At 41.7% G+C, this 21,682-nt stretch overlaps 3 protein-coding genes across 5 annotated transcripts; 1 reads left to right on the plus strand and 2 right to left on the minus strand.

Annotated features, from left to right (window-relative positions):
• Positions 1 to 454: 454 nt before the first annotated feature.
• LOC102701256 (isocitrate dehydrogenase [NAD] regulatory subunit 1, mitochondrial-like) lies at positions 455 to 4,246 on the minus strand. Its single transcript, XM_015836655.2, has 4 exons — positions 3,586 to 4,246; positions 2,410 to 2,649; positions 1,505 to 1,583; positions 455 to 999 (listed from the first exon to the last, which is right to left on the minus strand). The coding sequence occupies exons 1-4, from the start codon at positions 4,129 to 4,131 to the stop codon at positions 725 to 727; spliced, it is 1,140 nt and encodes a 379-aa protein (XP_015692141.2). The 5' UTR covers positions 4,132 to 4,246; the 3' UTR covers positions 455 to 724.
• Positions 4,247 to 5,806: 1,560 nt separating this feature from the next.
• On the minus strand, positions 5,807 to 10,638 carry LOC102708054. Of its 3 annotated transcripts, XM_006653461.3 has the most exons (3): positions 9,778 to 10,638; positions 6,731 to 6,801; positions 5,807 to 6,030 (listed from the first exon to the last, which is right to left on the minus strand). In XM_006653461.3, exons 1-2 carry the CDS (start codon positions 10,573 to 10,575, stop codon positions 6,754 to 6,756), a joined length of 846 nt encoding a protein of 281 aa, XP_006653524.2. In that variant the 5' UTR covers positions 10,576 to 10,638; the 3' UTR covers positions 5,807 to 6,030; positions 6,731 to 6,753. The 3 variants fall into 3 exon arrangements, with proteins under 3 accessions (XP_006653524.2, XP_040379660.1, XP_040379659.1); XM_040523726.1 differs by lacking the exons at positions 5,807 to 6,030; positions 6,731 to 6,801 and adding an exon at positions 8,893 to 9,692; XM_040523725.1 differs by lacking the exons at positions 5,807 to 6,030; positions 6,731 to 6,801 and adding an exon at positions 8,893 to 9,696.
• A 6,425-nt stretch (positions 10,639 to 17,063) lies between these two features.
• Positions 17,064 to 20,782, plus strand: LOC102708333 (eukaryotic translation initiation factor 4B1-like). The gene is made up of 3 exons (XM_006653462.2): positions 17,064 to 18,329; positions 19,184 to 19,585; positions 20,395 to 20,782. The coding sequence occupies exons 1-3, from the start codon at positions 17,173 to 17,175 to the stop codon at positions 20,417 to 20,419; spliced, it is 1,584 nt and encodes a 527-aa protein (XP_006653525.2). The 5' UTR covers positions 17,064 to 17,172; the 3' UTR covers positions 20,420 to 20,782.
• The last annotated feature ends 900 nt before the right edge of the window (positions 20,783 to 21,682 follow it).

Consider the following 21,682-nt stretch of genomic DNA (forward strand, 5'->3'; position numbering starts at 1 on the left):
CCCACCGGAAGAGATAAAGCAGCTAGGAAATAGCTTGCAGGGCAAGAGGGGAATAAAACTAAGAAGCTGTTAATCAGTGTTGATCTGCAGGCAGAACCTGGAGGAGCTGCTGCTTCCTATACTGTGATGCATCCTAGAAATGCTTATATTTTAGAATAGAAGAATAGTTGTTCCTGTATTTTTATCATAGCCATTCCAGTCGGTTATTCCTGCGTCTATCTTGTGTTTTGCATATGATAGTTCCTGCATTTCTCAAAAGTAAATGGTTGCTCAGTGTGTCCCAGTCAAAGACTGGACTTTTTAACACCAAAAGTTCAATGTTCCAAACTTCCAATGGTGGGCAAAAGTAGATGGACGATTCGGTAGCAATGCAAAGAATTATCATCTTGAGGTACGGGGAGGTTAGACAGCCACTGCTGAGAGGACTGAGAATCAACTCTCATAATCATTTTAGTTAAAAGGAATTAAGGCTGCCAGCATTTCCATTTGCAACAGAAGGTGTTGTACCTTGTTACACAATACCGTGTGAAGAATAATCCTCGTGGGTTCCTCCTGAATTATTTGTGAAACAGAACAAGAAATAAGATGCCTCACGATTCCTTCCAGGGAAGCGTCGTACAAATTGACGATCTAGAACTCTATACGAAACGAAAAATAATCGGAAGTCAGGACTAATGAACTAGTCCTCCAAAAGAATTAATCTCAGGCGTGCATCGTCCAGTATCTAATCCAGATTGGCAATTACTGCATCAGTAACTTCCTGAGTGGTGCTGGTGCCGCCCAGATCCTTTGTTCTGTACTTGCCTTCTGCAATGACACGCTTCACCGCCGTCTCCAGCCGGTCTGCGAATGACGGGAACTGTAAATGCCTCAACATCATGGCGGATGATAGAAGCAGCGCGACAGGGTTTGCTTTCTTCTGCTCCAAAATATTCTCGTTTCCGACATTTCCTGCAGAAGCACCTTGCTCGAAGACGGCATGGTCCTGACCCACATTTCCTGCAACAAGATGGAGAACACAAGGATTAGTAAACCACGTTGAACTGGGCGGTCCGGTCCGAACATGTAAAACGAGTGACAAATGTTGACAATCAACTAATGTAATCGTTCCAAGAGAACTGATGAAAGCTACAATAATGCATGATGCATGGACAACAACCATCTAGACAGCTGCATTAGTTGGTGACAGAAAACTAACATCTTGGCTGCCAGTAAGAGATTCTTTAGCTTGTTGTTGCTTATACGAATCACCTAAACAAAGTAAAAGCTAACGCCCCCATAGTTCTGCCAACAGCTTATAAGCATAAGCGGAAATTTGAATTTTGAACTTAACTTTGAAGTTGATTTTTGGGTTCTTTCAACGTAGTTCATTTTGCAACATTTGTTTTTATATCGCTAAGAACACGTATAGTAAAAGTTTTATCTATAAATTCTTTTTTAATTGTTGATAAGCCGTTTCACATATAATAAGTATAAGCCAATCAACGAGGAGCTAAGATCCTACCTCCAGGCATAACACCTGTCCCTCCAGCAATACCTGCAGCCGTGTTAGCAACCAAATTGCCGTAAAGGTTAGGTGTAACCTACAAAAAGTATCAAAGGAAAGCAAATTAGAAATTCTGTAGCAATTAGACAAGGATACATAACAGGGAATCATTTGGGAAAAGAAAGCCAGTGTTCAGGAAAGTTTCCTGTGGAACCGAAAGAAAAGGTAAACAAAAAAGTTGAATTAGACAACTGCAGTCAGCTAACATGCTTTATAAATCATATCAAGCTAAGTACACTGTCTATGGCTACATGATTGCAACATTTACATACCATTAGAGGCATGCTATAAATTAAAACATTGTATTCTCAATCACTAAAAGAACAAAATTTAATTTGATTTTCTGCATTTTCACATTATTGAATTTTTTCTTTCCTCCTATAAAGATGATGCTAAAGTAACCAAAGGATTCCCAATCCTCTGATGTTGTTCAGGACATAAAGTTTCCCGGAATGCCTTTAAAATTTTACACAAAAATTAGGTCAGATTTATAGAAAGCATTAGCAAAATAAAAAAAAATCCCAATGCAAAATTGCAAATGACTGAAGGAATTTTAATGTGGAGGCCAGATATGCCCATGCAAAATTTCAAAATCACAAACTAGTTCTAATACATTTACAGGAATGCATGCATGCTTCCCTAGTAATAACATCTCATAATTTTTCTCATTCAGAACCGTACTTTCTGAGGATGTATACATATTTACATTTATTCATCAAACATAAAACCAAAAAAAAAAACAAATGCTTAAATCGCATCAGAAATAGCAAAGCACATGCAAAGAAACTCAATGCAGTACTGGAAGGTAGCTCGTACTGAACAGATAGTGGTGTTTCAAACAGAATGTACAAAGAGATGCATACCATAACATCAAATTGCTCAGGCTTTGCAACAAGTTGCATACAGCAGTTGTCGACAATGATCTCATTATACTGAATACCAGGATATTTTGAGGCAACCTCACGGCAAGATTCCAAGAACAAACCATCAGCAAGCTTCATGATGTTTGCTTTATGCACTGCTGTGACTTTCTTTCGGTTGTTAAGGTAAGCATACTCAAAAGCATATTTGGCAATCCTCTCAGAGCAAAACTTTGTTATCACCTGACAAAAGTTAGTCAGTGAGAAAGATGGAAAGGAAAGTTTATAAAAAAGTGCATTTCATTTCATTGGTAATCATGTAAGACAACTGATCGGTGCTCAAATGGAAGAAAAGAAATAAGAACACATCTGACAAATTCATGTGTTCCAAATCAATAAACTTCAACCAACAGTCTACCTATTCCCAATAATCTATTTCCAACATCCCAAATCCATGAAACTGAACTGATTATACATCATATAAAAGCCTGGCCAAATAATCAGATCATTAGATTCTTCAAAATGCCAGCGTGTTTGATAAGAATACACGAATCAGGAACTAAACTAGCATTTAACAACTGAGTCAACACGCACATAATATTGAAGTCAACAAAACAATTACTTAAATTCATAGTTTGTATTATCCATATTCATTACAAGGCAAACGACAAACCATGGGCCTAAACTGGTCAGTATTGATAAAAGACCTGTTAATCCGCATTTTGAGATTGGAGAACCAAAGCATATGCCAAATAATAGGTAAAACAATTGAACAATATATATCAAAGAGTTCAGTTCACACCACCCCATCCTTAAGGAGACCATATTTCTGCAGACTAATATTGCACATTTACTAGAAAGTGGAAATTGCAGATCTAACTCAACCTGTGTAGTTATCTGTAATTCAGTATACCATATTTGGAGATAATAAGCTGGTCAGATCTTCCGTTTTGAACAATGTGGTCAAAGTGTCGCAGTTTTGTGATCGGACACCCTCATCTATACACTAAGTATGATCTGCAAAATCTACCATCCGTATGGCCAGTACCAGCAATTACGCCAACAAAATTGCAGCATAGCAATCACAAAAGGCACACATTAGGCCTGCGTCAATCAACGCACGGTAGCGATCCTCCAACCAACACACACAGAGCAAAGCGCGTACGCGATTGGCCGTACCTTGAGGCTCTCGACGACGCCGGGCACGACCTCGTGCTCGAGCCCCGAGTACTCGCCCTCGGTGTTCTCCCTGATGACGACGATGTCGACGTCCTGGTGCCTGGTGGGGAGCCCGGGGAAGTTGGAGCAGTTGACGAGCGAGGCGTAGAGGTCGAGCTCCTTGCGGAGCTGCATGTTGAGGGAGGAGACACCCCCTCCGACGGGGGTGGCGAGCCCTCCCTTGAGGCAGACCTTGTTCCGGCGGATGGACTCGATGACGGCGGGGGGCACGGTGGGCATGTCCCCCCGGACCTCGTAGGTCTCGAAGTAGACCGGCGCGTGCATCACCTCCATCACCTGCTGCACGGCCCCCGTCACGAGCGGCCCGATCCCGTCCCCCGGGATGAGCGTCACGGCCCGCGGGTTCCCGTCCCCTGGCCGGGGCATGTAGGTCACAGTGCGCCGCGCCCCGCCGTGACCGGGAAGCGGAGACGAGGCCGCCGGCGCCGGCGCCGGCGCCGGGGAGGAGAGGACGCGGCGCAGGAGAGGAGCGGATCGCCGCGCCATGGACGGTGGTCGGGGGGCGAATTGCGATCGGGGGAGGCGGAGGTGGGCGGCCGGGAAGGGAGGAGGAAGGAGACCGGGAGACTTGGAGAAGGGGAGGAGGAGGAGGAGAAAAAAGGGAAGGCGGAGATGTGTGCTCGAGTTGTTTTTTGCGGTCTAATCCCTCGGCAATTTTGTATTTGAAAAATGTTTATTTTAATAATGATTTTTTTTGAAGTTTAGACTTCTCTCACAAGAACAATGACCTCGAGCCACTGCCAAGTGGGCATGTAAAAAAGGAATTTGGTTTATTATTGAAATTCCGTACATTTTTAAAAACATATGGGGTAGTAACAAATGCTTCTTTCACTGCCAAGTGGGCTCATGAGAAGGGGAATTTACACTTGTCATATTTTCTTCGAGTTTTTAATTTAATGCCATTAATTTTATATGTTTAACTATTTGTTTTATTTATTTTTTAAAATGTATAAAAATACAAGTTATGTTTAAAATTTACTTAATGATAAAACATATTATAATAAAATAAGTAATCATTACATTTTTAAAATAAGATGTGGTTAAACATAGATTAAAAATAATTTCAAATATAAAAAAACGCGAGCTAGTATCGTAAATGAGTTTATGTTTCTTTTTCATCAACTTGCAGATAATAAGCTGCAATGCAATAGAGCAATCAAATAACGTTTGCCATCACATCAGTTGAGCTATTGAAGCAGCAATCGGAGCCAAACTATTGCTTGCTTGCTGAAATATATATCCTTTTTTGATTCACCGGACCGTATCGATCATGGCCATTCCAATACTCCACTAAACTAACCTAACGCATATCATCAACTATATGAGTTGGAAACTCAAGTATGAAGGTAGCAAACTTGGGCTTTTATTAGATAATAATAACAGGGAAAGCAAGCAAGAAGAATAGAGAACGAATATCGTTAAGCCTGAACGACTTACACAATATTTTTCCTTGGTCAACCCTTTTTTCAGACATTGATCACGACAGAGCTCAAACGGCTCTGTCCTGTCCGGAAGCTTGATCTATCACGGAGTGCGAATGGATTCGATAATATATTATAACTTCTTTTAAAGCTTAATCGATAGTATTTATAACAACACTACGCTAATGATGTATGATGTGAATCCTAATTCCTAACTGAGACTAAGTGTACTTTAGCCATCAAGATGGCAGTTTCAAACACGATACCGTGCCTTTTGTCTTTTAGATTTACACAACAGTTTTCACAATTTCTATCGTGGTTCCTACCATTAAAATCTATTTACGACGAAGTGCGTGCAGTGATAGCTAGCTTTAAAACATTGAAGAATTGAACCACAGTAGCCGTCACGAACAGTTCATAATATGCTGGCAGCAAAATTGAAATGGAACCTCACAGTGTTGTGTTGGCAGAGAATACCAGGGGTTGATAAACATATTTGCAAATAAAAAATAATTTACAAATAAAACTTATATATATATATATATATATATATGATCTAAAAGCCAAAATAAAAAAAAACTACAATATAAAAACCACAAAATCAACTCCAAATCTAAGGTTGGCAATTCATTTTTTTTACTTATAAACATAATCAGAAGAAAAAAAAAAGACGGTGATATTCCCTTCGCTGAATAAAGAGAACAAACAGAATAGCGAATGAATTCGCTTCGCTGATGCCAGAAAGGAAAAACATGTGTGCTTCACTCGTCACGATGGAAGTTTCGAAAACGATGATGTACATCGTCTTTTTAGATTTACACAACTGTTTTCACAATTTCTATCTTGGTTCCTACCGCTGAATCTGCTTACAATGAAGAGCAAGCACTCAGCCCTGAGAACAGCTTCTTCGGATCGAGGTAGTACAATGCTCCGAGCTCCAAACCTTTCTTGTAGCCAATGCACACTAACAAAGAAGGTGAGAAATAGTCAGCGTGCAGTGATAGCTAGCTTTAAAACATTGAAGAATCGAACCTCCACAAAACACATTTGATAGTTGGCAGGAAAATTTCAAATGGAACCTTACAATCAGTATTGTCCGGGGAGAGAATATAATTGACATGTAAAGGTGTGGGAACAGGTGGGCAGCGAGTAGCTTCAGTTCAACACTTACTAATTACAATAGATCACAACGAGATCCCTTAAAGAGGTGTGTTACTGTGTGCATTGTATGCAGGGGAGCTTCTACTAGGCTAGCAAGAGCCATGCCCTCTCCTAACCACCAAGCTAACGTTTGAAAAATTTATGATTACTACATATCCAGTGCATATTTGGGTGTGTTCTCTTGTTAATCCCTCCATCAGTAACTTGATTCATCTTTTTAGAGATATTTAAGGTGTGCTGATTGTGATATTTGATCATACCATGACAAGTTGCTGCGACAAAAGTGTAGAACTCAAGAACATAATCAAGAAATATAGTATGCAGTAAAGTAAGTTTTATTTTCAGTATAGATGCTTTTGTTTTAGAGTTATTATACTCATATCTTGCTTAGTCATGTGTTTTCTACAACTGTTTGATGTCTATAAGTTATACACATCGCAGTTTTATTTTCCTAATTGCCTGAATCATACCAGATTAAGTAACCAGGGTAAGTCAGCATATACCTAGCTGATAACAAATCATGTCCTTATTTCAACCCAGCAACTTTTTTCCTGAGCAAAGAATTCTGTTTTTCCTACAAAACAATATCAGAACACAGATAAGAAATATCATAATAAAGTAAGAAACAAGCCAAACTATTTATCTATCTATTATTATATTATAAAGACAGGTTGAAAAATGAGCCATCATGTTTGCTCGGGAGGCTAGAAATTACCACATTAATCCAAGGAAAAAAAATTGAACCGTTAGAACATTGTGGATTTAGATTATAGCAGTGTGGATTGATAGATGCAATTGCATCTACACAAATAGAAGCTAAGAGTTGTATATGAAATCCAAATATATGTAAATAATCTAAGAGTTGTGTATAAAATGCAAACCTTATAGGAATAGAAGTTAAGAGTTGTATATGAAATCCAACTCTGTTTTTGAAATAAGTAAGGTTGTATATTAAGAAGTATTATTTAAGATTTGTATATTAAATCTAATCACACTTTTAATACATCTTCCGTATAGAATATATATGTATATATAGAAATAGATATAACAGTTCTATATTAAATCCAATTTAACTAGCCCGCGCAATTTTTTGCGCGGGAAATTCCCTACTCACTCCTTTCCAAAATAAAAACATTTTGGGGATTTAAATCTTGTACCAACATATAAGCATTCTGACAATATTCATAGTACTACTTGTTCCATCAATCACTTATTTCTATCCAAAATTCTTTCCATTTTATTCCCATCTACCCTTCCACCACAGCACCACCCTATCGATTTCTTATTTATTAAGGGGCATCATAGTCATTTCTTCCCAACCTTAATTCCTGGTAAACAACCTAGAAATGCTTATATTTTGGAACAGATATAGTAGCTGTTACTAACAGTAACATATCTAAATGCAATCCTTGCAAACTGTGTGGCCAAGGATGACATGGCAGTGATCAAAAGAAGACAACAACACATTGTATACACCCTGTTAATTCAATTTGTATTACAAAGTAGTTCAATCACATGCCCATGCAAGATGAAATCATATTTAATATGCAGAAGCTTAAGTTCGACATATAGCCAATCTGAATTTACCATTCAAGTATTTAATATATCACTTTATAATATCTCTAAACCACCTTTAAAACGCCAAAAACAAGGATAATGATTATTGGCGGCCCAAACAAGTTGCATGCAGATGCATGTTACCATATTCATTTGCCATGATCAGCAGCATTCCAGGGTTTAATTTATGACTTTTAACGGCTTCGCAGCATGCTCCCAAAAAGTCTATAACTGCTATCAGTGTTTCTTGATAGCTTTTTTTTTATTTTTAGCTTTTATATCATATCGTATTACTCAAAGTCAATTACAGAATACAGAAAAACTTTTTTACATATAAAGCATGTCAAAAAAAGTACGAGTCTTAAACTCTTAATTGACAGTTCAGTATCCATTCAAGTGAAATTAAGAGTACTCGAGCTACAAAAATTATCTAATACATGAGAAACCACATAATCAAAATTCAAATATAAAAAATATCCATAGTAAATAAAGTATTGGACAGAGCTGATGTAGAAATTACCAAATTTTGTGGACTGCTGTACTGCTAATTGCAACTGTAGCTGCCTTTGCAGCTTTTTACAATACACTTTAGCAGCCACTGTCTAAAAACTGCGTCATGATACTATAGCGGCCTATCTAGAAGACTAGAACACTAAGCACTCAGTGGCAGAGGCAGGAATTTTCGTAAGCCTGGTCAAGCCTAACGATAATTAATAATTGTGCGCATAAATTATTCACACAAGCAAGGCTCATCATTAACTGAACCACTGTCTCGTATCAACCAAGAACCACCTCATTCTAAAATTTGAGCAAGAACTACAAATAAGAACAAAGGGCTCAAATCCAGTTATTTGATTATATTGTTGAACCTAATATAGATTATAAGTTAGTATGTTGTTTGCCTATTACTATCAATCAAAGTTCTTTCGCTGCTTTTGATCATGTGCTAATCGCTCCTTCATATTCTATTTGCTGTTTCATGCCAAAATAGCCAAATGCTAGGTGCTGTGTGCAGGCTACGCTGCGAGCACTAGGACATGGCCATGCGGCCAGCTGGCCACATAGAAACAACACGTCAGAACCTGGGCAAGAGCCCAGGGTGGGCAAGCGCTGAATCCGCTGCTGGCAGCACTCAATCTCATATGGATCTAAATCACCTAACTTGTTCAGCCATACTCCTGAGCTCCTGGCAATCAGAACTGGTATTGTTTCATGATATGGATGAATCTCTCTCAACAATCAGTCTATCAACAAACAAGTAAAAAAGGGCACTAGTTTGATTACAAAATCACAAAATTCATGTTTATACATGATTTTGGTAAAGAGTGTGGATTGTACATGTTGCACTCAAAATTGGTTTTGGACTATGCAATTTCTTGTCTCATAAATCCCCATAGTAATCCAGTTAAAGAGCTCACCATCTTGTTTTGACTTATGACAACTCAAATCATCATGGTTGTAGTTAAAACACAATGGCACGGCACATCACTATGTCCGAAATAGGCATTATAAAAGAATGCTTGATGTTTGGTGAATGCCTTGTTAATTATTAAAACCTCCTTAGCCACCTGGATCCTGCATAGCTGTTTCAGGCCCTGCTCCACCTCTTCATTCACCACTTCATCTCAGCCTCAGGAACTCCCAGCATATCCTGGCTAAATCCTATTTTGATAATTTTATTGAAGCGGGCAATGCCACATTGCAGATTAAGAAATTACTGAAGTGTCATACATCCAGAAAGGAAATTGATTTCAAGAGGCGATGCTACTGGGCTAAGCAGAAATAAATTCTTTGGAAACTAATTTGGCCTTTCCATCTTGAAATATTTCATATCCCCGCTGTCCATGATGACAGAATTCTCCTATCCAAAATGTTCCATCAGTTCTTCTATCCTGACGCGGATAGATCCTGACTAATTCGCATACAGATATATTGTTTCAATTGACACATGAGCAAAAATATGAGAACGCAAAACTCAGGATCAAACACTCACCTGATTGAGCACGCGTTCATTGCTCTGCTCAACCTGCCGGGCGAGCCCCTCCAGCTTCCTTAGCATCCCACCGTACATCTCCTCCATTTCGGAGGTTAGCCCAGAGGCTGAGGTCACAATCGCCCCTACCCTCTCCAGCCCAAACCCTTCCACCATTCCATCGAGCGCCTTCTGCTCACCAATGCTGTAGCCCTGCTTTACAGGCTGCTGTGGCAGCGACGGCAATGGGGACTCCGGCGCGAAGGCGTGGTACTGCTCCCGGAATCCGGGGCCGGCGTTGACGACGTTGAGGGAGGCCGGCACAAGGCGGGAGTCAACGAGGAGGAACGCACGGTAGTCGAACGAGTGAACGGAGAGGCCGGAGGAGGAGGAGGGCGTCACAAGGAGGAAGACGAGGGGGTGGTCCACCACAAGGGTCTTCGAGAGGGAGCGAGCGAGGGCGGCCTCGCGCATGGAGGGGCGGAGAGGCGAGCGGCGGCGGGAGGAGAAGAAGCCGATGGCCGCGGAGGGGTCAGGGAAGTGGGACCTGAAGCGGCCGAGCGGATCGGCGAGGGAGGAAGGCTGCGCGACCGAGGCGTGCCCTGCGACGGAGATGGAGAGGGAAGGGCCGGAGGAAGCGCGGGCCTGGTCGTCGTCGTCGTCGTAGAAGGAAGGGGGAGGCACGGGGGCGCGGGCGGTGTAGCCGAAGAGGAGCCCGTCGCAGTCGCCGTCGGCGTAGCCACAGCAGGCGAGCAGCGCCGCGAGGGCGGCGCCGGGTACGGAGAGCTTCGCGGCGTCGGTGCCGGCGGCGGGGGCCATTGCCGAGATGAGATTTTGGGGAAGCTTCAGTACCGTAGATCGGCTACGCCTTTCCGGGGAGAGTCACTTATATCATGCTAAAAAAGAAAAAAGTTTGCTCGTCTCGTCACTCGAGTGCACATTCTTGAACTTTCAATTTTACGATTGATTTTATATATTTATAATTGGTGAGAGTTTTTTTCTAATTTATTTATCAATTTTACCTGCATAAAACATATACATATGTTAGTGTGGGATGTATCATTAAAAAATATATTTCGACTCTTGTGAAACTTGAAAGTCAACTGCTCAATGCCAGTGGTGTTCATTCTTGACTATGATGTGAGCCAAACACATGGCATAGGACCTCAGCCAGAGGAGTAAGTGTCTAGAGAAGATGTGTTGCGGTCCCAGTGACCTCTAGCCACCTGCGATGGAGCTAGGTGAGCATCGATGGTGTGGCATCGGCGACGGCAACATTAGATAGCAACACGGTAACAAGGACGAGGAGGTGTCAGATTTCAAGAACGCTATGAAAATCGACTATCTTTCCTGGTGTTGAGGGCCATAGCAGCACCAACAATGGAACTTAAGCTTGACGTGGTGACGACGAAGCTCTGGCTCGTGGAAAAGACAATAGAGCTCCAACTTGATGAAGTGGCGACAAAGCTCGAGCTTATGGAAGATTAGTCAGAGCTTCAACTCGACAAGGTGACGGTTGAGCTCGAGCTCAACGAGATGGCGACTGAGGCCATGCCATATCGCAACAGGCCTGGCAACAACCTTGAGCACTACCAGTTTAGGCTCAACAGTGAGCTTGTCTATGGCGAGCCAACCACAACATGCATAGTTGTAAGCATGGAGGCAACAACACCATCATGAGGGAGCCTACGACACAGACTATTGTGGCAGTAGGCATCGCCCGCAAGAGTATGACATAGATTAGAGCTAGAATGATGTTGTTACTGGAGGACCAGAGCATTAAGGATGAAAATTGAAGGAGTTCTAAAGAGTAGTGGAGGTGGTTCCACTAGGAGAAAGAGTCATTTGCCCTGGACGTCCATGCTAATTTTGGGATGCTAATCATGGTCTCTACCAACGGCGATGTGATGAATTTTCATATACAAATCTAGGTGTGAAATGGATAATTTGCCTAAGCAATCCATGATGGCATGTCTATTTGTCATGCTAGTCTGCTACATTTGTAAAAGTGGCAAAAAAAATTAGAAAACTCTTTCCCACCAAAAAAGTCCAATAGCAAATACATAAGGTCAATGATAAAAGTGGTATTTGAAAATGTGCACTTGTAATAGTGGCAGATAGTTAAATTCCTCTTTTTTCGAGAGGTGAGACGAAGATTCTACTCATCTTCTACCTTTTTTGGGCTTATTTGAATTAGTGCTAATTTATGTCCTACTATTATATTATTTTGGTACCTCCCATAGCACTCTCTTGGATTTAAAATACCAATATTTTTAGTTTGGGAGCATCAATTAAGATTAAGGTAGAAATATTTTGGTTCAACTCAATAAATGTGAAATGCATAGAGAGGGGAGGGTAGGTGCAGGTAAGACAGGAAAAAAATGAGTGAGAAGTAATAAGTGGGCAAGTTGTACCATGAATGTGTTAAAATGATTATACTATAGAACAATATTTAAATCATAAAAATACTTACAATTTAAAATGTATGGCTATTTAATTAGAGTGAAGCCAGTTTTTATCCACACTAAACTATATCTAGTAGCAACTTCACCCTATCAAATTTGGTGTTCTCAAAACTTTTGGACCGACGGTAATGAATGACGGCATCATTGCAGGGCTATTGGGCTAGACTATACCATGTGTTTATTTTTGTCCCTTTAGCTAGGATAATTACGATGCGAGGGCTACGATAAGATGTGAGGGACCCAAGGCATGAATCATTGTCTTGACAAGTAGAGGGCCAACGAGGATGCATGAGTCATGCTCGAGTGGGTTCGAGAAAAGCACCAAGGCAACAAAAACATCGAGGACCAACCATCTTCTAGTTTGCTCACGACTAACTATGAGTGTTAATGCCAAAATTTAGTAAGATTCTTTAGTGGATTTGGTTAAGGAAAGAGCGCAATAAGCTGATGGAAAGCTTATCCGGAAGAGTCCGAGTTCAATAAGAAATCGTGAAGACTATGTCATGGCAGTTAATTCTATCTATTAATTAGACAAGTTTTAGTAATTTTCTTTATCTTTAGCAAGTTTTATCTCGTGCTCTATCAGGACTATGTTTCCTTTAGGTAAATGTGTGTAGTGTTCAATTAGGACTATGTTTCCTTTTGTCTTCAGGAAACATGTGGCGTGTACTAAGTTTAAAGTCACATTAGGACTAGGTTTTTTTGTCTTTAGGAAACATGTGGCATGTACTAAGTTTAGAGTTAGATTAGGACTGGCGTGCCCAATATAGACTAGTATTCACCCATGGGTATAAATATATACACACGATGTCCTTGTAAAATATCTTAGATCAATATAATTACTCTCAACACATCGTCACCTTCTTTAATGAGGTTTTATCATCGGCAGAACTTGGCACCTGACGCAGGGTTGCAATACCTCAATCTTTGATAAAGGGGTAAGTCCTACGTTCCGCCGACCCCTGTAGCCATGTCGGCTAGATCATGACTTCCTCAGTTCGATCCAAAACTTTGCTTTGGTTTTACAATTGTCGCTTATTGTATCAGTTTCATCTTAAGATATTTTTGCATCTTTGATCATTTTGGTTAATTATCTAGCAATCATATTGCTTAGATCGGGACTTTCTTGGTTAGGTCTAATATTCCGATCAAAACTTATACTATTGCTAGTGATTATATCGGTTTGGTTTTGAGTTACTCTTGTATATTCGGTTGATTTGGCCAGCTACTTAGGGTTATTTACATTGACGTGATATTTATTGTTTGTTATCTTCAATCTTATATTGTCTTAGTTTGGTCCGATCTATTAGATTGTATATCAAATAGTTTATCAGATCGATGTATCTTACTCACTATTTTACCAGAGTTTCAACCAATATTTTATTAGTCATCGGCTTTATAACAATCTTGATTATTTAGTATCTTGCGCGACATGGCTAGTCATAATCTTAAACTGCCTCGGTTCAGTCTGACCTTCTAAGATTATTTCCAATAAGCTATGCTAGTTATTTTATAGATCTTGACCGATCATCAATTATGTAGCCGATGATCCTTGTTGGTCTGCTTATTCATTATATTTATATCAATAGAATGGTTGATTGTCTTACTACATTACTTCTACACCAATCGACTTTATTTAAGTCAGTAGTTATTTAAGCGTTGCATCGACTTATAAGTATTACATACAAGTTGCTTTTAACCTATCGTAGCAAATGATTCATTGTCTATTTAACTTTCAAGTCTATTTTTATCAAACTTTCAGCTGATTCCAGTCTTCAACCATCGACTATTAAACCTATCGGCTAATCGTTGTTTCATCAACATCTTATCAGTTGGATCCCTAGTCACCTATTGGCTCGATAGCTAATTGGCTTTCTTTTGCTCTTCATCTTGTCAGTTGCAAGATCAAACTGACTAGCACACCCACGTGTCATTGAGATTTAGATTCTACACTAGGGTGACACAGAGATTCTTAGGCCTTCACGTATATTCAACACGCCAAGTCAATAGATTTTGGCATCAACAATGAGTCCCCAATAGGGAGCAAATGCACACCAACTCCCATGGAGACGCCATACAATATGGTGTTCGTTATCATGCTTTCACATAGGAGATCTGATAGGTGCACTAGCTGACCAAGTTCTAGTTGGCATCCTCGAACAAAATATAAGGGGTACCTCCATGCAATACTCCTATCGTAGCTTCAACACCCTAAAACACGAGACCACCTTGAGCTCACATACCACCCAACGCCTAAAGTGGTTGAGATACTCACTCACTTTCGACCAACATTTTAAGATAAATTTTAAATTTTAAAACTTAATTGTGGAGTTGATTTTGTGGTTTTTAAGTTCATTTAAAACATTTGTTTTGAATTAAATAAACACATCTATAGAAATTTTGTCCTTAAATTATAATTTACGTGCTAATAAGTCGTAAACGAATCGATGTGAGCCGGCCGGTACAGTCAGGTAGGTACTCAGGTCTGCACTCTCCTCAAATGAAGCGGACAGTCGGGCACCATTTCTTTCATCTAGACAAGGATCATCACTCATGTAAATATATGCAACCAGCCAACCACGCACGCAGGCACGTCAGCCGTGACATCAGAGCGGCAAGCCTGAAACTACGTGTGCCTCTGATGGTTTCACCCCAGTTGTTTCAGGCGTTGCAAGTTTAATCACAACGTCAACTTCAGAGACGCTTCGCTCGGCAGAAAACTAACACATCCCTTCCGCCTCTCAAAACACATCGTGTTATTGGCCCTGAACTCGGTTAAAAACGGCATGCGAGACTGATGCACTATCCGGGCCCGGGGGCGATAGCTGCTGCTGCCGCCGCCGCCGCCGTCGCTGTCAGCTGAGTCAATTCTGAACATTTTACATTTGTCATTGCCGCCGGAAAAAGTCGTCTGATTGGCATTTCACTGTACTACCGTCGTGCTGATTTCGACGACGGTACAGTGACTTAGCGAGGAAGCTAGGCGAGTTCGATTGGAGCAGAACTAAAGAAGAATCTGACTTGCATCGCAATACCCCATGGTACTTCTGAAAAGAAAAAAAAGGGAGATGAGCTCCTTTTTGCCAATGTCAAATAAGATATTTAAACTGTTAACCTCTTTACGGCTTGCTTTACCTACCGGCTACCGGTAGGCCTCACATCTTTGTCACCGTCTTTTTGTCTTGATTACTTCCACGCATTCGTGGCGGGAAGCTGGCGGCAGTGGTGGACTCAGATATCAGAATGTTCCTGAGATGGTTTCAGCGACGTATAAAAGCAAGTGATAAGCTATATATATATATATATGATGACGTGATTGTAGCAAAAATCACGCAGCTTTTGAAGGGCTGAAAAAATTGCAGTGGCTTGAGGTATGTACGTTTGTTGGGCCATGGATTCAACAAACCTCTGAAAATTGCTGGTGAAACAGACAATTGGATTCGACGGAAAAGAGAACAGGTGGTAGACGATGAAAATGAAAGAAAGGGATAAGGAAAACCACGGGATTATTCTGGTGGTATTTCACCAGGACAGAAAGAAGATATTCTTTAAGAAGTAGTATAGGGTGATTGTTTGTTTTTATTTTCCAAAAAAACGATATATTTGTATAGAAAAAACTTGAAAAATAAATTACGATGAAGAACCCAAAATCAATTTAAAGTAGAAAATCTAAATTTTAGCTTACAAACATAAAAAGGAAAAGGAAAAGGAAAAGAAAAAGAAAAAGACAGACCAAATGAGTCTATTAGTTAGACGAGCACCATTGACAAAGTTCTTCAGGAATTATAGTATCTTTTTTTAGGCAAGAGAATTATAGTATTCTTCTGTGATTTGCCAGTTGGATATTCTTCGTAGCATATGTCGAACTGATAATGATCCATGGTACGCAATGAGAACATCCAGATTTGAAGTTACCCGAATCAGCTCCTGGACACACTCTGAATGATGCTCATCTTCGGCACATTTTTCAGTGCTCAATAAGGGAGATCAAAATAGCAGATGCCCCCTGGATGGATTCCACAAGCACACATTTGAAGCCCAAAAGAAGCATTCTTTTGCGGATTTTTTTAAGAATTAATATTATTTTGATATGGAAAATCATAAAATTAAAGGACATCCGTAAAAAATCATAAATTTAGGACCCCTATCGAATAACCAACAATCGAACAATCGACTGAGAATGAGATCGGACTAGATCGCCAGCATTCCAGTTCGACAGGGCTTGTCGAACTGCCTCTGTTCGACATCGTGCCTAACTTTGGCAGTTTGACAGGCCCGACTAGCTTAGCAGTCGAATGGGGGTGGGCCTTGTCGAACTCTCTCTGTTCGATAGGCCCTAGTCAAACGCCCACCGTTCGATAGATCCTTAAATTTACGATTTTTCACGGATGCCATATACTTTTACGATTTTTCATTAAAATAATATTAATTCTCTAAAAAAATTCTTCTTTTCGGTGCCATGCCAAGCTCACGCAAATACAACACACAGCAGTAAACAGCACAAACGTAGCTTCACGCCAAGATACCTCTGAGTTGTGCTCAGTGCTCGTATCGGGCGTCCAGCTGCCGCCGCGAGAGCAGCTGCGACACGAGAAGGCCGCGCGCGCCCGCCACGAGTCGCTCGCCAGAGCGACGCGACGAGACCAACCGAGCCGACGCGACGCATGCGGCACCCACCCAGCCAGCGCGCGCGCACGCACGCACGCAACGGCGCGCGGGCGCGGCGATCCCACCCGGCCGGTAGGGGTACCCACAGCTAATCACGCAGCCGCGGGCACACCATTTTGCCGTTCCGCCCCTCGAACCCGCGCGATTTAGCACTCTTTCCACCCAACCCACCAGAAGCGCAAGCGACTCCCCCTCTTCTGAGCCTTCTCTCTCTCTCACACACACGCGCGCGAGCCTCCGCTCGCCTCCGAGCACCAAACCCTAGATCTCGCGGCGGCGGGAGATGGCGAAGCCCTGGGGCGGCGTCGGCGCGTGGGCGCTGGACGCGGAGCGGGCCGAGGAGGAGGAGCGGGAGATGGCGGCGGCGTTCCCCGCGCCGGAGCCGCCCGCGGCGGCCGGGGGCGCCGCCAGCTTCCCGAGCCTCCGCGAGGCCGCCGCGGTGGCCGGCGGGGGCAAGCAGAAGAAGAAGAGCAAGGGCACCACCCTGTCGCTGTCCGAGTTCAGCGGGTACGGCGCGCAGGGGCAGCGCCGGGGCGGCGCCGCGCCGATGGAGCCGAGGGGGCTCACCCCCGAGGAGATGATGATGCTGCCCACCGGCCCGAGGGAGCGCTCCGCCGAGGAGCTCGACCGCTCCCGGGGCTTCCGCTCCTATGGCGGAGGGTTTGGCTCCGGGGACGGGGACCGCCGCGGCGGGTTTGACGACGATGGCCGACGCGGGCCGAGTAGGAGTTCGGATCTCGACATGCCCTCCCGCGCCGACGAGGTGGATAACTGGGGGATGAATAAGAGGTTCACGCCGGCTCTCAGCGACTCCGGCCGTCGTGATAGGTTCGGTGGCCCCTCCCCAGCCGGCCGCTCTGACGACATCGATGACTGGTCGCGCGACAAGAAGCCACTGCCATCGCGCTACCCAAGCCTCGGGTCTGGTGGCGGCTTCCGTGAATCACCGGGTTTCCGCGATTCACCAGGCCCCTCCGATTCTGACCGGTGGGCTCGTGGTGGTAGCTTTGCTCCCACGGCGAACAACGGTGAGCGTGAGAGGCCGCGGCTCAACCTTGATCCACCTAAGCGGGATCCCGCCCCTACCGCTACGCCACCTGCTGAGGTGGCTCGCAACCGGCCAAGCCCATTTGGGGCTGCAAGGCCCCGGGAGGAGGTGCTGGCTGAGAAAGGGTTGGATTGGAGGAAGATGGAGAATGAGATTGAACAGAAAACTAGCCGCCCTACCAGCTCACAATCCAGCAGGCCGAATAGCGCTCATTCCTCCCGCCCTGGGAGCCCTGGATCACAGGTCTCAGCAGTTGGGAGTGAAGGGGCACCGAGGCCGCGGCCAAAGGTAAATCCATTTGGCAACGCCAAGCCACGGGAAGTGGTGCTGCAAGAGAAAGGGAAAGACTGGAGGAAGATAGACCTTGAGCTGGAACATCGTGCTGTTAATAGGTATGTATGTGAAGGTACCTCTTGATCATACTTAGCATTTCTCATGATAATACAACATGCAATGCAAGAGTGCTGATATAGGCTAGTGAAAGGTGTATTTCTTGTTATAGTGCAAACATGCAATGCTGAAAGACTGATAGGTTAGTAGAAGGAGCAGTTCTTGTGATAATGCAAACATGCATATTGTAATACTGGAGTATCAGTATATGCCAATAAAGGTGCAGACTTGGATAGAGAATTATGCAAGTTCTGTAAATCTTTTCCAATATAACAATTTATATAGCATGTTCTAACAACAATTGCCAGCTGTTTTTTTCTATGCAATGCTTTGGAAGAATTGCTTTTGTAACAACTTCATAATCCGTAATTGAAATCCAAAAGATAACAACTGGAAGTGGGGGTTTACCTTTATGACATGCTTCCAGTAAATTAAGTATTTAATATTAATGTGGGACCAATTATTATTATGAAGTTACCTGCATTAATTTTTTTGAACTATGCAGTGGAGTCAATAATCAACATTGACATAAATGGTTAAGTTAAATTTAACCTTTTGTTGTGGGTGCTGAATGTTGTGGTACGGTGCAGTTATATACTGTGGCTTCCATTCAAACTTGATTGATCACCATTACACTTAATTTATTTTTGAAGTCGTAAAATTGTTGCTGGCCACAAGCAAAATGATGTAGCTGCTATTGTAGCAACAAAGTCATATTTTGCCTTCAAAATTCATAACTCATCAATAGTAAGGACGTCAATACTTGTATTGGTTACTTCTCTCTGAAATTCTGTTCTCTTAGACTGTGCAGGTTTGTTTTATAGTAATTTAATATAAACCATACATTATTTCTCAGGCCAGAGTCAAATGAAGAAAGGATTTTGAAAGAAGAAATCAGTCTTCTCAAGGAGAAAATGAAAGAGACTGAGGCTAATAAAACTGATGATTCGGACCAAACTGTCCCTGAGGATGCAAAAGATTTGTCTGAGAAGATAGCTCAGATGGAAAAGCAGCTTGAGTTGCTTACTATTGAACTGGATGACAAAGTTAGATTTGGGCAAAGACCTGGTTCTGGAGCTGGCAGGGTTTCAACAGTTCCACCTGCCATTGTAGAGGAGCCACAGATTATGGCATCCATTGTGGATAGGCCGCGCTCCCGTGGTGGTATAGAGCCATTTCCCAAACCAGCTGAGGAAAGATGGGGTTTTCAAGGTAGCAGAGAGAGGGGCTCATTTGGTGGAAGCAGAAGTTCAGACAGGTTTGTGCAATTTGCTTCCTCTATTTAATCATACAGATTTCTTTCCAGGTTCATCTTTCATAATGACAGTTGCATGTTATTTACTGGTTAGTTAAATATGCCTCCTTAATCCTTTTATATAGTTTATTATTCTTTTCATATGGTGTATGATGATGTGTCACGTACTCACATTTTCACACTGGCATTAATTTTTCATGCTTGTCTTGATGTGTTTGTCATGTTTAGTTGATTACATAACCTTTTATAATGTTATTCTTTTAGTATGATACGTACTCACATTTTCGCACTGGCATTAATTTTTCATGCCTGTCTTGGTGTGTTTGTCATGTTTAGTTGATTACAGAACCTTTTATAATGTTATTCTTTTAGTATGATGTATCACGTTTTGATAAAACTAAGTAGCATTTCAACTTTGGGCAACTTGGAGATTGTAAGATGGGTGGAGGAATGTGATATTTGTCCAGGTAGGAAGTTATAGATTCATAGAGGATGCAAAGTTCGCAGTTTTTTTTTTTTTTAATTTGAAGTTAGATGGGGTGTAGAACCAACCATGATTGCCAACAGATCAAACTTTATAAAGCAGGGATGAACTGTTGTATCTACCATGTTCATTTTATTTGCTTTAGCTGTTGATGTGATGTAATCTGTGCTGCTTAAGCGGGTCAAAGTATGATGAAAGTTTTTATTTTCTTTTGTTCTGTCAAGCAGTTAAGTTTTTTTTTCTTTTGTTCTATCAAGCAGTTAAACCAATTAATGTTTGTATGATCGGTTGTGCAACTCTGAGTTGGTTTCCTTTTGTTTTTGTTCAGGCCAATGACAAGGCAGAGATGGTGAGGAACAGCTTTTGAACATTTGTTAAGGAAACTCTGGGTCCTCGTTTTTTGTTTTGAAAGAATGGGAAGTAATAAGTCATTTTCTTCTGTGTTTTGACTCCCATTTTGTCTAGTCTAGAAGTCGATTGGAGAGAAGCTTGTCAATGGAGGATACTCTGCGTGAAGCTATTTATTACCACCTCTTAAGTTGTAGGGTATTTTGGTTCCCTTTTTGTTATCTTCCATGCCAAAAGAAGACCTGGCAAACTTTGATGCTAACTATTGTTCCTGATCTGTTCTTGTCGCATGTGGTCTCTTAAGCATTCAGGGACAGAGGCCTTTGTATGGATGATTTGATATTTTGTACAGTGGCATGTGTTAGCAACCAAGTGTGACTTCGTACTTCCGTAGTGCACGTGCATAACTCTGCTTTCACGCCAGTTACATTGCAACAGAATGTCGGAATGGGTTTAACCTGGAAATGTCACACTTGGTTGCCGCACGATGGTGTGAAGCAAGTGGCTTCTGTTTTTTTCCTTGTTTTATTGAGTTGGTGGCATCTGCGCTGCGCTGTATTATAGACTCACTTGTCATGGCTTCTGTTTTTTTCCTTGTTTTATCAGCTCTTGCCATGTATAAAGTTGCTCCTTTGCTAAAAAAAATATTCGCTTTATTAATTTTAGATGAATATAGATGTTCTATTTTTATTAGATCCATATGGATGTGTTTTAGAATATTCTTCCTATATTTATATGAATTTCCTAGATTTATATGAATGTTAGTAAATTTGGCACACTCATTTTTTTTTACTTCTACTTAGCTTTATAAGCTAAATTTTAAATTTTCAATAACAAATTTGGAGTATTTTTTGTCTTTTTTTATCATTCTTTATTTTCCGGCCATTGTTATTAGATTCCTTTGAAGAACACGTTTGTGCATAGAACTGCCAGCGGACTGCAATTCGTAGGCCAACGTACCAATACGGCCAAGAATTTAGAAAGGACCAAAATATTTAATTATTTACAAGTCAGCTGGTGATTTTGTGATTTTTCTTGTTGGGCCACCGCTGTATGGACATAAGGTTGAAGTTTCATGCAAACACAATCATCGATTTTAACTGCATTGATCTAGACAGCTGCCAATTCCACAAGGGGCTTGGTAGGTCTTGCGTAGATTTTTGACTCCTATTTCGTGATTGTTGACAAATCATTTCCTTTTTGTAGTCCATTGTACTGATGCTGTTGAATTTTGTGGCGTAATAAGGCTCAATTCGATAAGTATGATA

This window comes from Oryza brachyantha, chromosome 4, assembly GCF_000231095.2.
Source record: "Oryza brachyantha chromosome 4, ObraRS2, whole genome shotgun sequence".
Lineage (NCBI taxonomy): Eukaryota > Viridiplantae > Streptophyta > Magnoliopsida > Poales > Poaceae > Oryza > Oryza brachyantha.